At 38.7% G+C, this 17509-nt stretch overlaps 1 protein-coding gene across 1 annotated transcript in view; it reads right to left on the bottom strand.

Moving 5' to 3' along the window:
* trol (terribly reduced optic lobes) overlaps positions 1 to 17509 on the bottom strand; it is a 1293721-nt gene that overhangs the window by 317019 nt on the left and 959193 nt on the right. The window contains exons 64-69 of the mRNA XM_067129897.1: positions 16701 to 16841; positions 15812 to 15943; positions 15233 to 15503; positions 6308 to 6560; positions 4817 to 4954; positions 4532 to 4708 (exon numbers count right to left, since the gene is read on the bottom strand). Coding sequence (XP_066985998.1) covers positions 4532 to 4708; positions 4817 to 4954; positions 6308 to 6560; positions 15233 to 15503; positions 15812 to 15943; positions 16701 to 16841 — 1112 coding nt within the window. The remainder of the gene's footprint in view (positions 1 to 4531; positions 4709 to 4816; positions 4955 to 6307; positions 6561 to 15232; positions 15504 to 15811; positions 15944 to 16700; positions 16842 to 17509) is intronic.

The raw sequence follows: 17509 nt of genomic DNA on the forward strand, positions 1-17509 counted from the left end.
GAAAGGTCATCAAGGTAGGGATGAAAAAAGAGTTGGGTCTCTATACCCCTAAATGATGGAATACAAGATTCCAGGTTTCCTCAGCAAGAAATGGGGTAATTTGCAAAGGGGTCACAGACGTCTCAACAGAAGAGACATAGTGGCTTGAGATACTACCTCCAGAAAATCGCCCCTCAAGTCTGGCAGACGAAGAGAGAAGACTGACTTCTACGTCTTGCAATAGCCGCTGCAGCACATCTAGAAAAGACTCTTCAATTGACAAGCCTCCGGACAGTCTGGAGTCTGTCAGGGGCAAGAGCATACCACTTTGGTAGATCTCTTGAGGCTAGGTTGTCTGAGATGACGCAGCTGGGGAAGGATCTTGTAGGGTCCACCAACAACCGAGCAGGTTCGGGAACCATGACGGGATGGTATGGACAACAGAAAAGAGGAAGACAAAGATTCCTTGAAGGCACAAACAGGTTCAAAAAGAGCCTGCCCCATAGATTCCACAGATCCCAGAAACCAGGGGATAGAAGGTCCATGATGAAGACAACATGCTTATGGCAGCTTAGTACGTCTGCTAGGACTTTAATTCCCTGAACGAACCGAGTGACTAGAAGATCTGGTGATCTGTCCGCAGAAAAAGTATTCTTACTATTTGGAGGCAGGGAGACATGGGACAGCTCCTGCTTACACAAATACATTAGAACTGTGGTCTTATCTGAATGGCTACCACAGTCCTGGAGTGTACTGAGGTCAACTTCTAGCTCTGCAAGAAAGAAGTGATGGCTCTGTCCATCCAGGGACCACATCCTAGAAAATCCCGTTCCTAAAGAGGGCTACCCAACCTCGATCTGAGATGTTGTAAACTAGGTTTAGGCTCAAGAATGAAGGAACTTCCCTTCCAAAAGTAAATGTTTGGACAGCTACCACTGTAGTTCCGACTTGATTTGGGGCTGTGAGAAAACACAAAGGTGTCCAGCTGAGTTTCCCCGCCCCAGGTGGACTTGAGATCAAAAACCTTCAAGCAATTCCACTGAAGGGGATCAAAAAAGTCAGTAGTCCAGGTGAGGATTGATATCCATACCCTGAAAAAATGAAGTCAAATACAAGAGGAGCGAGGACTCCATAGAAGACTTGTGCTGTAAAGAGGCCAAATCACAGATCCTCAAGCTGGGAAGACCCTGTCCTGTAAGGAGGGCCTAAGATACTCCAAGAGTCTGGTGGGGACAAGGAAGGGTGCTTCCTGCATCTCTAAGACTTTCATTCAATGGCCATGAAGATTGAGGAAGGCTACCTGGTTTGTCTCTACAGTATTTGAACCTTGTTTTCTAATTAACCGAAAAAAGGGGCTGTGGGACATGCCTTTTGCTGATGACTGTGCAGACTCTCAGGGAATGGACGAGCTTGTAGGTTCATGTGCAGAATCACAGATAACTTGTGTGGACTTCGACACCTTCATACAGAAGGAAAATGTGCGGAACTGTTCGTGGTGGAAAAAAATATCTGGAACAGTTATGAAAGGCTTGAAGAATTCCATAATTGCAAAAGCCTAGGCACAGTGAGTGGAAGTTAGGCAATCGGGTGCGGCACCTGAGCACTAGAAAGATATTGTCGAATGCTCTAGAACAGGTGCCAGGTGCTCAGTAGGCCACGCCATGTGCTAGAAAGTTGGCACCAGGAGCTCAGGAATGGACCCCGGTGTTCAAGAATTGGTGCCGCACAGGAAAGCAGGTCTGAGAAGTGCAAGGCGCTTTTCTTCTGTTTGGAGCCCAATTAAGGTTGTTCAACAAAGAGCGAAACTGCAATAAGGATGTGAAAGGCTAGCTTCCTTACCATTGACAGGAAGTGGAGTAGGGCAATCATTAACATGAATATCTCCAGTGGCTGTGAAGAACTTTACGTTTCAGTCTTCGCCATTACGTTTCAGTCTTCGCCAGAAACCTCAGAATTCGAAGAAAACTGGAGGATGAGTTGCAAAAAAAAACCTCATATAAAGACTAACGTCTTGGTGGGCATCAGAGTCCAGAGTAGGCTTAATCCCTATGGTACCAAGCAAGGAGGGCAAAGGGGGCTAGAATTCAGACCATCTGAAAGAGGCAGTGATTCTATGGCAGACAGAAAAGCCCGAAATTCCAAGAGATGAGACTGATAATCTGAAGGAGGATTCTAGCCAGTGCTCCTGCTATCAGTCAAGAAAATTAGGGCTTCCAATAAACTTGACAAGAAGGCCTAGATCCATCTAGGCACTAAAGGGAGGAAAGACAAAAGACACTTGTTTTGCTCCTTTAATCAGAAGCCCAGTTCCAATCTTGAAAGACTTCTAGGAAAGAACCAAAGGAGGAAGCTTCCACCAACAAGCTTAAAAATCGGATACAGATGTCCTTGTCCGAGCCAAAGAAGAACTGACGCCGGCCCTAGCAGGTTGGAGCCAGATGCCTGACAGCTGGCACCAAACGAACAGGTGGACGATCGGACGCTGGGTGCTTGGACACTAGGCACTCGGCGGCCACTGGACACTCAGAGGTGGATGCTCAGGCACTGGGCGCTCGGTGGCCACTGAACACTCGGTGGTGGACACTCGGACACTGGATGCTCGGACACTGGGATACAGGTGGACGCTCAGACTCCGGCCCTTGGACACTGGGCGCTTGGACTCTATCCACTCTGACACTGCTGGGCACTCAGATTGCAAGAGCATCTGGCGCCAATTACTGGCACTCTACAACCGAAGATATGCCTCTTCAAAGGCCAAGATACGCCTAAAAAACGCCATCAACACCACTTGTCTACAATGGGATCCATATTTGCCAACACTGGGATCCCAAAAAAACACCGTTGGTGCCTCTTGTCCACATTGGGATCCGTAACTGTTTACACTGGGATCTGTATCTCTAGAGGACAAAGAAAGCACATCCCTATGGATGCCTTTCCAATGGCTATCTGTTGAGACCTGTGCACAGCAGGATCAACTGAGGAGTAACTACCCAGGGGCAAAACCCCTTCGGACTTCCATGACCAACAGTATGCCTCCTCCCAGGTTGAGGGGTCTGACAGGGACTGGGTTTAGGAGATCCGATAGGGCCAGATAGCCACATCCTCCACTACATATCCAGTAAGACGCTTTTCCAGTGGCTGTCTGTCGATACCTGGGACCAGCAACAGGCTCGACTGAGGGGGAGACTATCCATGTGTAACCCCCAACCTCCCTTGGACTTCTAGTATGCCTCCTCCCAGGTTTAGGGGAGTTTGACAGGCACTTTCTGTCTACGAGCATCGGGGGATGAGTAGACACATCCTGCACTGCACTGGCAATGGCATGGGAAGGAAGTGAGGGAGCCAGGCGTGGAAGCAAGTAGAAAAAATTAGAGGGCTAGTAGCAGGAGAGAAAAAATTGGATGTGGGGAGAGTGGGAGCCAGACGATCAGGAGCTGGTGCCGGATGCTGGGTGCTCTCAGGTTGTAGATGGCGCCAGGCAACTGGGTGTTAAGCAAGCTAGTAGCTCGTAAACTAAGAAATCGGGAGCTGATAAGCACTCCGGGGCATTCGAAGCCAATTCTCAGCCGTCAAGAACGTCAATTCTTCCAAAAGCCCAGCGCAACCAAAACAAGCACAATTTCTCATCTTACTACGTTCTGCCCTGACACTTTTTCAGTTCTCTGCAAAGGAAAGTGTAATAAGATGTTTAATTAATTCTTTGAAGTATACAGAGTACCATCATACAGACAAATCTCAAAACCTAACAACCATTATTTGAGACTTGCAGATATATATATTTCATTACCGAAAATATTGGTCTTATAGTGAACGCAATGTTTAAGTTTTATTATGCTACTCGGCAAAGATGGTAGCAAATGCAATGTTTACGTGTCTTATTATGCTATTCACTGTAAAATCAACCATTCTTCAGCCGATATTTTAACTAAGTTTTGCTCTTCACGCTAGTCTGCCTAAGTTATCTCTACTCAGGCAAACAGTCCATAGCCCAGCTATGCTTAGCTAAGTGGACAATGACTGCTTATATATCACTAATAGCAGATTTTCTACTTACTAAGAAGAAATCAAGGAAGTAGTTAATCCATTTGTAAAAAATGATAAACTTGAATCAGATCTTAATAACAATATACTGATCCTGAAAGTATTGGCTTGAAGGTTACTTGAAATCAGCGATAATACATCACCAAAATCCGGTTAGATAACAGAATGAGGTTATCTGCTAAGTCGTTCCTAGTATTGCCTTTAGTGGGCAGTACTGGTCACCTGCACTAAACGATCAAAGCGTTGCCGCGAATTTTGAATTTAAGCTGTCGTACTAGTTAGAAACTACAGCTATGTAATTACTTGGTAAGTTACTTATATAAAAATGTTACTTTCTTGCTAAACAACCCTAACAGCACATTCAAAATAGTATTTTGATTACCAAAGAACCATTATGAAGAAATCTGATAGCTTATTTCCAAAACTTTTCATATCTTCAGTAATATACAGGTACCTCAGTAACTGCCATCACAGTAAACTGGAAACAATAAGTCTAAAAGCAACAACTTACCACCATTATGACATCTGGTCCACTATGTTGTTGTAAAGTTCCAGAGCTTGAGAAGGCAATCTTATACCGCAAATATCCTCCATATGATGATAGTTGTTGTCCTTTATGGCTATCAGGTAGTGAAAAATATATCAAAAGGTCTCTAGGTCCTCCAATTTTTGAACGGTCCCCCAGAAGCTGCAATCAAGGATTATTTCTTAGAGCTTTTATAGCTAGAACTATACCAGATACCTACCATACAATCAGTATGGAATTTCAAATAGAACTAAACTTGGAGATACTTACCTGAACATCATTACCTCCAGGGTACCTTATGAAAGAAGTTGAGATAGGGTACTGTCTGTTACGAATCACATAATTGCCCTGGAATTGATCTTGATTGACTCCAACCAACTGGAATGATGAACTGGTTGGAGGTGGCAACTGAAAGAAATAAAAAAAAAATTACACTAGTCATTCACATAGCAACTTTCATTCACAGAGTAGCTGCTTATCCATGTTTCTTAGTGAGGTTAAAATAGTGATCTAAAAACCTATATGAAAAGCTGTTTAGTTATGCAACTGAAGGCATGTGCAATGTAGAATAAGGAATGAAATCTTGAAAAGTACCTACCTCAAAAAAGTTCTATTTTCCTTGCTTAGGTTTAATGTGCAAATGGGCACAGCATGCACACAATATTACTGTACTACCTTAAAATGTGTAATTTGCATAAAAAAAATACACTGATAGTAGAAATTGAAATGAATTACTGGGAAGCTGGCTACAGCTGGAAGAAAAATATTCTTTACCAACAGTTGTAGCATATCCCTACTTCTACAACATCCAAGAAATGACTCTAAAAGGTAGATAAATGACAAAAGCAATAAAAATAATGAATATGGAAAATAAGTAAATTACTGTTCTGCTATTAATGTTCTCCGTGACAAATAATTTTATGCAATTCACAAACAGAGAGCTTAAGACAGTGAAAAGCTCTTACACTCCTTGAAATTTGTATAAAAATAAATCACCTGTTCCAAGCAATATATGCATGACATCTACAATACTTATAAAACAAAATTCTATCAATCTCAAATGCCAATAAAACTACATAGTCCAAAAGTGGATATTTTTCATGTTAGCAATTTTTTAATTTTTCTGCAACTCATTTAAACAAAACATCTTTACATCTCTGAATCTGCTATAGTTCAAAGTCTGAATTTGCTTCTATCTTTTCTTTATTCTGATGCAATTCTCAAGAGGTAATTTTATTATAAGAAGTAAATAAATAATATGGATCAGCATTAATATAAAACAGCTGAAGATGAAAAATTTAAAATGTTGGAGAATAGTTCACACAAAATATCAGGCCATGATACAACTGCTGATAAACTACACCAAATCCTAGAACTTCTACCACAGTTAAACTGCAGATGTTCCAGAATATTACTTTTACATAATTCAAAATGTCACAGGCTTCACAGTCTGACATCTGTCAGCCATGATCTAGGTTCCTGCATAACTAAATTTGTTTAAAAATTTCATTTGACAGTGCAGCATAAAATACTCAAGTCTCCTGTATGATCATTGTTTATTAAATGAACTAAAACTGGCTAATGCTGACATATCTTGTTCTTCGTAAACAAAGCTAAAGCTAGCTCATCTGGATAAGTTTCTCTGAAGCTGATTCTAACTCTGTTAGTAAATGCTCCTAAGCTGATGCAAAGAATATCTGAACTAAAAAAAATCCTATAAAATTCAATTAAAGAAAACTTAAATGAAATATGGTACAATACCTGAGTAATATATCGGTCTGCGGAATAACACTCCTCTGTTGCTCCAAAGCAAAAACATTTAAGGCAATCTTGTTGACTTTGTGCCAAGGCATTGAAATAAGGAATCTGGCACACTGATGCTCCACCTTTAACCTGGACGATACAATCTGGGGTAGCAAAGACTGATCCACGGCTATTAAGGGCTTCACAAGAATATGCTCCTTGATCAGTAGGTTGAGCACTTGGGCAAGTCAACACACCAACTCCATCAACACTGTTGTAAAGAATATAAATCAACTTGAGTAATAAAGACAAATATTCTATTATTTAATTACAGATACTTCTTGCTAATCTTACAGAATCATAAAAATGTAACGTATTAACCAACTGTAGCTCATGTGTGATGAAGTAATACTGCACTGTGCTGCTAAAATAGTCCCTTATATAGTTTGCACCCTGTAAGGGATACTGACAAAGGTGTGCCGTACACTGCACTTCTGGCTCACATCAGGACTAAACCCCAGTCTTTCAAGTGAGAGTCCAGGGCATTAGCAATTCATCTGCACAAGTCATAAAAGAAGTTGGAGCCTAAGTACTCCGTACCCAAGGTTTTTCCCAGGCAGGCGCCTAAACGTACCAGCAAATTTTAATTAACTCCCCGACCCATCTGCAGGTGAATTGCTAACATTTCTTTCGATTTAACCCTTCACCTAGGACTAGGCAGACGTCTGACTTGATAGAACTCGTTTTGTGTTTGTTATACTTAGGATTTTTTATTTATATTTTGAGAGAGAGAGAGAGAGAGAGAGAGAGAGAGAGAGAGAGAGAGAGAGAGAGAGAGAGAGAGAGAGAGAGAGAGAGAGAACTAAACTTGTAATGAAATACTGCACTGTATAGTAAATCAAGCAAAACAAAAAGGAAAAATAGCAAACATGATAGCATGTTAAGAAACACACACTATCTAAAGACAATAATGTCAAAATTGATGAAACGCCACATGTAGATGTAAACACACACCCATACACACATAAGCGTACAAGAATAGCTTCCATGATATTATGAGGTGAAATGAAAAATAATTACAGGTAATTCCAACAAAACAGAAAATGATCAACCACTTTTTAGTTATGTTCTTAAAATTAATTTTCTTTGGACAGTCATCACTCAGAAATGCCATAAGTACTAAAGATGAAAACGCAGGGTGCTTTACATAAAAAGTTTCCAGCACAGTCTGTGCTTATTGAACAGATTTCATTTTCGGTAGATTGTACTAGGCTAGGTTTTCACACAATATTACCAAATTTATGATTTATGTAACAATTCATAACCATCTCTTATAATTAACAACCACTTACCACACAAATGACAAAAATCGAGTATGACGTATGACGTAAACAAACAAATCGGAAAACCTGTTTTGCAAATTTGAGGGATTTTACTTCTACATAAAATATGTCAGTTTACTTATCTATCCCTGTTTTATATTTATGTACAAAAATAAAAATAATAATTCTATTAATACATATATTTCTTTTAGCAACTGAAAAATGATTCTCCTAATTCTTTTGCTAGTAGGCTCAATCAGCTGATTCTGAGAACGTAAACATTAGTCATTGTAAATGGCAAGCGATGATTTTTTAAACATATCACAATGATAATATAAAATTCTAATAATACAGATTAAACAAATTCTGTAGATAAAATATCAGTTTCATTAAGTTATAATTATCTTAAATAAAGCTGTAATAGCCTATCTGACTTATGCAAATGGATACAGTACTCTGAGTGTAACACTTACGATAGGTTAATATTTCACACATACACATTTTGTATCTCATGTAAGGTAATACAATATGGTAACAACCAATATGAAAGTTGCTGTAAAAAATACATTAATGATCATAAAACCATAGTAGGCTGTGGGTAAACACAGGTAGGCTACCTACCTAATGAACCGAGTCATTTGCGAGAGGGAAAAGGAGCTAAATTTTTTTCAAAGTGTGTTTATGCAGTATATTTTGTTACATATATGGGAAAATAATAGATAATTGCCTTTTGTACAAAGTTTTCACTTTAAGGTGTAATGGTTATAAGCATATTGAGGGTTTACAGTTATGTGGTACTGACAAGGTTAGGCAAGGAAGGGTTTGGAGTTGCCCTTGAACACCCCTAGATTTTTTACTCACCCCTATCTGGACTTTGCCATTATCAGGCCCTTGGCTCTATTAATCCTAATAATTGAAGGATTAATATATATAAATATATATATGTGAATATATATATATATATATACACAGTGAACCCCCTGTATTCGCGGGGGATGCGTCCCACACTCCCCCGCAAATAGCTAAAATCCGTGAATACTTAAAACCCCTCTAAAAACACTTAGAACTGCCCATTTTGATAGTTTAAACACAGAAAAACCCTATAAAAGTGCATATACCTGAGTATTTTAAGTTTTATCACAAAAAGTGCAATTATTCATGAAAATTATATGAAAATACAGTAATTAGTGAATATTTCTCAGTGAAAAATACCGCGAATGGGCAAATTTTCTGCGAATAATGGCTAGATATGTTCCACAGAGAAACCCGCGAATGTGTGAGTCCGCGAATCATGAGAACGTGAATACAGGGGGTTTGATATATATATATATATATATATATATATATATATATATATATATATATATAATATATCACTATATATGATTTTTATATATATATATATAATACACGCATAAATATTGCAAATATATATATATATATATATATATATATATATATTACATATAATACCTCACTCTTACATGATTTTTTCACAGACACGCAAAATTTGCAAAATCCTTGAGAAACCCTGCAAAATGTTTAATTTTTGAAGTGTTAAGTAAGTTTTCATGCTTTAGTTAAAATACAGTAAAATCAAACAAAATCACAAAACAGCTGTGATGTAAACATTCTCTCTCTCTCTCATAGATAAACATGACGTTACTTTGTTATTAATTTTATTTTATATTTACCATGCATTTTTTGCATTTGTATAGTAAATTATATGAAATTTTAAACAAGTACAGTACATATCATGCCCCGATCTTTTGTGTGAGGCTTGAAGAGAGGAGGGGGGGAGATAGTTGTCAATTCACTTGAAATATGACACAAAGGGGAGCATTGCCCACAGTGTCAAAGGATTTCTATAAACTGAAATCTCTTTCTCTTTCTCTCTCTTTTTCCTTTTCCCTTCATAAATCATGAATTTCCATCTTTTGATATCTGACCTAAGAATAACTTTCTCTCTCTCTCTCTCTCTCTCATGTTATTCTCTCTGTCTCCATAATAATTCATAAATAATTTATATATATATATATATATATATATATATATATATATATATATATATATATATATATATATATATATATATATATATATATATATATATATATATATATATATATATATATATATATATATATATATATATATATAAATTTCTGACTCACGTCGGGATCGAACCCAGGTCTCTCAGGTGGAAAGCAAGGCATTATCCACTGGGCCATACAAGTCTAAAAGAAGTTGGAACCTGAGAGCAACTGCACCCAAGGAATTACCTGGGCAAGCTAACTGCTTGCATACCAGCGAGTTTTCCCAACTTCCCGACTCAGCAATGACCCAATAGACAACATTTCATTCGAATTATCCCTTCTGAGTGAATAAGATAGAAATCATCAACACACAATCACGTGTGGAACAGAAATAAATTTCTGACTCACGTCGGGATCGAACCCAGGTCTCTCAGGTGGAAAGCAAGGGCGTTATCCACTGGGCCATACAAGTCTAAAAGAAGTTGGAACCTGAGAGCAACTGCACCCAAGGAATTACCTGGGCAAGCTAACTGCTTGCATACCAGCGAGTTTTCCCCAACTTCCCGACTCAGCAATGACCCAATAGACAACATTTCATTCGAATTATCCTGACTGTGACATATGAAGTTTACAAGAAAATGGCATCCCATGAATTAGGGGTAGCATTAGTATATGTTATGTATGTAGTAGTGGTGCTCAAATTTTAGTCAACCATTTATTTCTTTTTTTAAGGGTACATACAGTAACGTATTAAGCTAACTTTTAAATGAAATTATAGTAACTTTAATTTAATTTAAAAGTTAGCTTAATACTTTGGGAGCATGATTAGGGTCCTATATAGTGTTTAAACTCTACAAATAAGCATTTATTAGCATTTTTAGCGACCATACCAGACTTACGCGAATCTTCAACTTGCACAAGGGGTTCTGGAACCTAACCTCGTGTAAGTTCAAAGTATTACTGTACATATAACTATGAAGGGACACCCTTCCCAAACTAACTCGCCCACCTAGCTTCACAGAAGGAAATAAAATAAAATATAAACCTTTATACTTGTAAGAAAAATAACGTAAAACTAAATCTGTTTTATTCTGTTCAAAGAAGCACAGTCTTTTTCATCATATTGCTGACACACGGGAAGGCTATGGAAAACATTTGCCCCTTCATAATCTCTAACTTATTGCTCCCTAAACACTCCTTAATCTCCTTTTCTTTGGACCCATGACTGCCTGAATACCTCTGTTCCAGGAACGAAGCCGTTTCGAGAGAAATCCCTGCCACAGGCTAAGATGAGCCGGTGGAGAAGATTAACTTGAGGAGAAAGTCCAGGGGCCCATAGCAACTGACCACGTGGCCCTTGCCCTGCCATGTGGTGACCGGGTCAAAGACAGCGAGCCAACAATTTACGGGCACGATCTTAGAAAATGGAGAGTGGGAAGTTAATCCTACAAAGGTCATATAAGGGGCCACGTGATCTGAAGACAGACAGAGGCATCTTGGCTGTGGCACCTGAAAGCAGCTTCCCCTTGACCCATGCTACCTCTGGGCCATATCCCTGACACGTGGCTTTATTGCTTAAGCCCAATTATTTCTTCCAGTGAGAACCCCCTCATTTCCTCCTACATTCTTATCTATGGTGAAGACAAAGGTAACATGACCTGATCAGAGGTATTTCTTAACCAGTCACAAACTAATTATTCTTTCGCTGATTTTTCCGTGTCATTTTCAAAGTGCAAAAATTCCATGTTAGACCTGACTTCATTATTTGAGTGCATTAACTTAAATTGTAAGTGTTTCCAGTAATGTAAATCAAGATACCCTGGCACTTTCCGTGCACTTCTTGACTTTTCTTTTGATTGCGGTGTTTCCGCCATCATGTAAACTCATGCATTCTCTATTGCAGATGGAGACGCTTGCTGTGGAATCTTTCCTCTACTTGCTATGAGCCAGTCCCTGTAGGAATAAAGTAGATTTTGGCTGGTTGTCAGATGTGTGAAATATGCAACATTCTCCTGGCAGCAAGTTTAAATGATGAATGAGTTCATTTTAAGCTGTCTATATGAGTTCAGGAGGACTACGGAAGGAGGAGATTACATCATTCTGGGAGAACTCCAGCAGTGTATGTTTCCACCTGTCTCCGAGCAGAATCACATTTTGGCCAATACTCCAAAAGCAGTGGATTCTAGGAACTCCCACTTCAACTCCTCCAATGGAGATGAAAAGTCTCATTGGGAGAGAGGTCGCTAATACCCAGCATAAAGTGGATATAGCCACTGAAATTTCCCTTCTGAATCCAGACGATCTAGGGAACAGTTTTCTGCTTTACATGAGAGAGATACCTTTGATGAGAATTTTGTCTCTCCCGTGCAGCAATCACATATTGGCTCAATCAGTTCATGCAGGCTTCCCTGATAGGGAAATTCCACTTGCTGTACTTTCAGAATTCCAGGAGGAAATTATGAAGAGTATCAAGGATGACCTTGCTACTGAGTGTCAACATATCAGAGATGCCATCCATGATTCCCAGGTGGAATTTAGGTCTGTCCTGGATATGGAATTGGTTGTGATGTGTAAAATTTTCTCATCCTTTAATAAAATAGAGAAAAGACAGGCTGCACAGCCTGCCCAGGCAGAGACTGGTTTTCTCACTGAAAAACTCAGGTCACTAGAACAGGGTAATAAAAAACCCAAGCCAAAAAGAAGTTGAATCGGTTGTCTAGATTCCCGCTGAAATCAGAATGGGTACTAACAGACAGCCTACTCACTTCAAGACTTCTGACTGGTAACAATATGACCAGGTCAGACTACAAAACCTCAAATTAGAATGTAGTAAGAGCACCAATATCCACCCTTATGAATGACACTGAGAAGCCTTGGAGAGTTGCCTCAATGTACATCTTTTCACTAGATTAATGAAAGGAAAACTATGACTGAGGTTGAGCATATACAATTTCTGGACAGAGCAGCCCTTCCCATGTCTGGATGGTGCTTTGTTCCTCTTTCTATATGAATTCAGAAACTGTCGGAGACAGTTATTCTGCCTATTAATACAGCAATGAAAGCCACAGAAGCAACCTTTCTCCAGTTTAATGGAAAATACTGTATAGCACAGCAACAATTATAGAGAACCAGTACCTTCTCTTGGAGGCACTAGCCTTCTGTCCCTTCACATTTAAAACAATCAATGTTATGAAGACAGAATTTCAGAATTTTTTAGTGATGGGGAAGCGAGATATAATGGCAGAAATAAAACCATTTGTCTTTGCCATCTGCCATCCAGTTTCTGATAGTTCTAAAAAGGAATGGGCAACACTTGCCCTTCCTTTTGAGAGGAAAAAGCTCCTAATGGACATGGCTACCCAGCAATTTGGGACCCCAACGAGAAAAATCTCAGGACAGCCATGGCTGAATTTTATGCTAGGCTCCACCTCCTCAATATTATAATTTATACTATGTGCTATGCTGAAAGTAGCTGTTCAAGAGCTTCCAGAGTCTCCCAAACAATGTTCAATGGAGTAGCCAAAACACTCATGCAGAACTTATGGGGAATAACGTATGACTTTGTGGAGTGTCGCACTAAAGCTCGAAAGGAGGCATTGGTGGGCTCCAACATTTCGCTCCCCAATGTAACCTCCCTAATACATTCTTTCCCTTTCTGTTGGGACCTGTTTGAAGAATCTGTTGCTGCACAACTCGAACGAAACTGAACAATATATACAGTCTTGAAAAGGACAATCTGGGAAACAATATTCTTAAGAGCTTCCTCTTCCTAAGCCTAATAAAGCTCGGTATAAATCAGAGCCATACAAACCTCCTAAGGATCCCTCCAACAACAGAAGAAAGGGCAACATTAGCAGCAGCATCCCTTTTGAAGCAGACAAAGTTGCTCCTACCAGGGAAAAGGAAAATCAACTCCCCTTGCTGGGAAGGGGTGGAGCCAAGTAAGATTTGCACAGCCAGGGTCATAGTCTTCAGCACCACATGCACAGGAAATCCTCCCCTTGGGGACACAGCATAATTTTCAATGGGCTAGGGTAGAGATGGTCTTACCCTCCTTCCCCTCTAAAGGAGCATTTTCCAAGAAACTTGACCCCTCTTAAAAGGGAGCCATACAGAAAGACACATTTATTTGCCACCACTACTCAGTGTCCCCAAGAAGGATTCTTCTGAACAAAGGGTGATCCTCGACCTGTCAAGTTTGAACACAAACATTGCATAAATTTTTCTATATACTGTATATATGTATTTTATGGGAGCTCAAGAAATAAGTCCCACCTTACATCCATGAAACATTTTCTGAAGCTGAGATTCTGTTGGGATATTCTCTATGGCCGGCTGTCTCTTCCTAACAGCACTCAAACCCGAATAGGATAGGACCTGAGAAGATTCTTTGCACAGCCCAGCCTTTCCAGACGACAATTGGAACGAAGTCCAGGCCTCTTACAGTTTGCATCTGTGGTAGATCTAATCCTGAGATTGTGACTGCAGGATGTAAACAGAGTCTGGCTCTCACATGCCAGGAAAAGGCTTGAGATTGTCTTCATCTGAGATTGGGACGATACTTCATCCAGGGACCTGGAAGGGTCCCTTGCAAATAGGTTGACCTAACTCCAAGTGATTGTACATATGGATGCCTCCTTGATAGGATGGGGAGGCTGTTGGGAGGATCGCCAAATAGCAGGAAGATGGCGCACGCAACCAGACCTGACTTTTTCAAGCAAGTTGCCAAAAAGAACCCTTCCTCATCATCTGTCCCTCTCCTTCACCTGAAGTGACCTCTCAAGATTCTTCTTTATGGCTTCACTTAATACAAAAATCTCTGAGTGTAAAGGTACATCTTAAGAGCTTAATGAGGTGAAGGTGCTTGTGGTTAACAATCCATAGCCACTGGATGCTGATGAACCAGAGTACTGCAATCCTTTAAATGAGCCCTCCTTGCTCTGGATCCATTTATATGAATGCTTATCCATAAAACCTCTATTGTTAACATCCAAAGGACACTTACAAAATCACTTGTTGGCATTCAGTGGAGGAACAATTTTAAGAATGCTTCTACGCAGGGCCATTCATCAAATGCTTTGGTCATTTGCGGATACCCAACAAAGGAACATTCATAGAATGGTACTATGCAAAATCACTTGAAGACATAAAGAATGGGAACATTCATTAAGATTAACCCTAATAAAAATGCTCCATTGAAACTCACTTGTAGACATCCAAAAATGGGGGCATTCGTATATACGCTATTAATCTTTGGCTAATATGGCATTTCAGCTAATCAATCAAAGCTTTCCCCAACCATATACACTGGATGTGTGAGGTTGTTATGTAGCATTTTATAACTGTATGGAAATATAAGTCATTCTCCCAAAGTATTAAAAGAATTCCAAAGTATCAAACACATGCCCAATGAGGTACCAAAACGTGTTGACAAACAATGGATGTTGCATAACATAAAAACATAAAAGATAAATTTCAGAACATGGTTAACATTAACATTCTATATAGAAAATTATCAAAGTATGAAACTATAATATCAAAGATTTTTCTAATATAAAACTTGAAGGACCTAGCTTAATGCTCACCTAGTCATTCTGCATTTGTCAGGAACGTGACCCCAGTTAAGACGCCAAATGACAGTGGGCTGAGGTACACCTATAGCAGTACAATTTATGACAAATGTCTCTCCAGCCTGGACCATCAAATTACGAGGTGGCGGTGTGATAATAAGCGGTTTACTACAACCTGTCTCATCCGAATCATCCTGACAGTCAACTTCATTATCACAATGGAATGACTTTGGAATGCACTGATTGCCAATGTGGCAAGTAAACTCATTGAATAAACATGGTGAACCTGAACAGAAAGGCAGTATTAATAATGTGAAACAAACCAAACTATGATGAACTATTAACAAGATCACTAATTAGACAAGTATAATCACTGAATAAGCATGGTGAACCTCGATAGAAATGTAGTATGAACAGTGAAACAAACAAAACTACAGTATAATAAACTCTTAATAATAAATAGTAAAAATTCATTGATGGTAGGAACTCAAGTTATACTGCAAGTAACGAAAACAGACTTTACTCTATATTTACAGGTGCACAGAATTGCCCAATGAATATTATCTTTGTAAAAGAGATAAGATAAATCATTACCAGGAGGATTGGTGACACAGTTACGTTCGTCTGACCCATCACCACAGTCATCATCAGAGTCACACATCCAAGTTTTCAGGACACATCGTTTATTATCGCACTGATATTCATTAGGTTCACAACCCAAAGGATCTGTCAAAATATAATTTGTATTTGAATAGGCAATCTGTATTAGGCAGAGGGAATTCATTCCATGTAACAAATGCTACTATGAAAACACCTGTAAAACAACAGGAGGAATAATCAACTTTAAAAACACAGATTTGAATAACAAACAATTTAGAATTGCACCAAGTACAGAAACAATCATTTAATTGCATAACTGTGAAACTTTGATTTAAAAATAATTGCTCCATTAAATTTTCTAAATTAAAGTAACCTCGAATGCCAGTTTGGATACCTAAATGTAACTAAAACTGTGTAGAACCACTTTTACCTGCAATTTGTTTTTATACAAAACCGAGTGAATCTATGAATGTGATTAGTAAAAAGTTTCAGAAAAGGCAGAACACAAGGATGTGTGAAGATCACAAAGTCTTGATATTCTCAAATTTAAGAATACAGTATTATAAATGTAGTCAGTGAACTGTACTTTCTCAATACAATGACAAATAATAAACATACATACAACATCACACTTTTTAATATGCCTGATTTTATAAAAACACAAGGTAATGTGATCCCAAAGAAGAAAATTATATCAGGCACACTGTAAACCAAATCACAAATAAATCTGGTACCTACTAAACAAATTTAGTACTAACTAACAGAAAATCTGAGCAATTCTCTCTATCTTCAGCTCAAAAACATGATAAAAATGAAAAAATAACTACTTTCTCTGGCACTTTGAACACAGTAATTACACAAAATCAGACTAAAAATAACTTACTGCATCGCATTTCATCAGATGCATCATCACAGTCAAAGACACCATTACAAACACTAGTTCGAGGAATACACTGGCCATTCATGCAGGTAGCTTCATTAGTTCTGCAAACTGGTGGCAATGTCGGTGGTGTTGGTCGGACATCTAATGAAAAAAAATATTTCCCATAAATGCAAAGTAGCAGAGGACATATCTTACGTCTATTTCCTTTGTCAAAATGTCTCCAAATCTAAAACTTAATCATGCCCATTACCTCCATTACAGTAGTCTGATCATTTGGTATCAGATTACAAAACCTGAGTGGGTGAATTTCATAAATAGTCCCATTCCAACCATTTACTGATATTCCAGAAAAAATTCTAAACTGTTTGGAACAAGATTTTGTTAATAGAACCACTCTGTTCCTTTCATCTGGTGAAAAGACAAGAGCTAATAGTCTCAAAGCAGTTTTGTACACAGTGAATTTTGAGCAGTGGCATGTTGAAGTATTTATCCTAGTTTGAAATCTTGTGGTAAGTGGCTCAGTTATAGGATTACATGTTTAGACATTATACTTTAATAGGAAAACACTTTGGCTGTAAAATGTTCACTGATGCATGTGACAAGTGCTGATACTAATGAAACTACAGTTAATCAAAAACACATGTCAAGAAATGGAAGGGTAGAGGTATTTTGTTCTTTACTGGAATTTTATAAGTGGTTGGACATTACATCTTAATAAGAAAAAATTTTGTTGGAAAAATTAGTATACATTTAGTTTACGCAATATTTAATTACCTAAAAACATACTAAAAACTGAGAGGAAGGTGATC

The sequence above is a fragment of the Macrobrachium rosenbergii genome, chromosome 3, assembly GCF_040412425.1.
Source record: "Macrobrachium rosenbergii isolate ZJJX-2024 chromosome 3, ASM4041242v1, whole genome shotgun sequence".
Lineage (NCBI taxonomy): Eukaryota > Metazoa > Arthropoda > Malacostraca > Decapoda > Palaemonidae > Macrobrachium > Macrobrachium rosenbergii.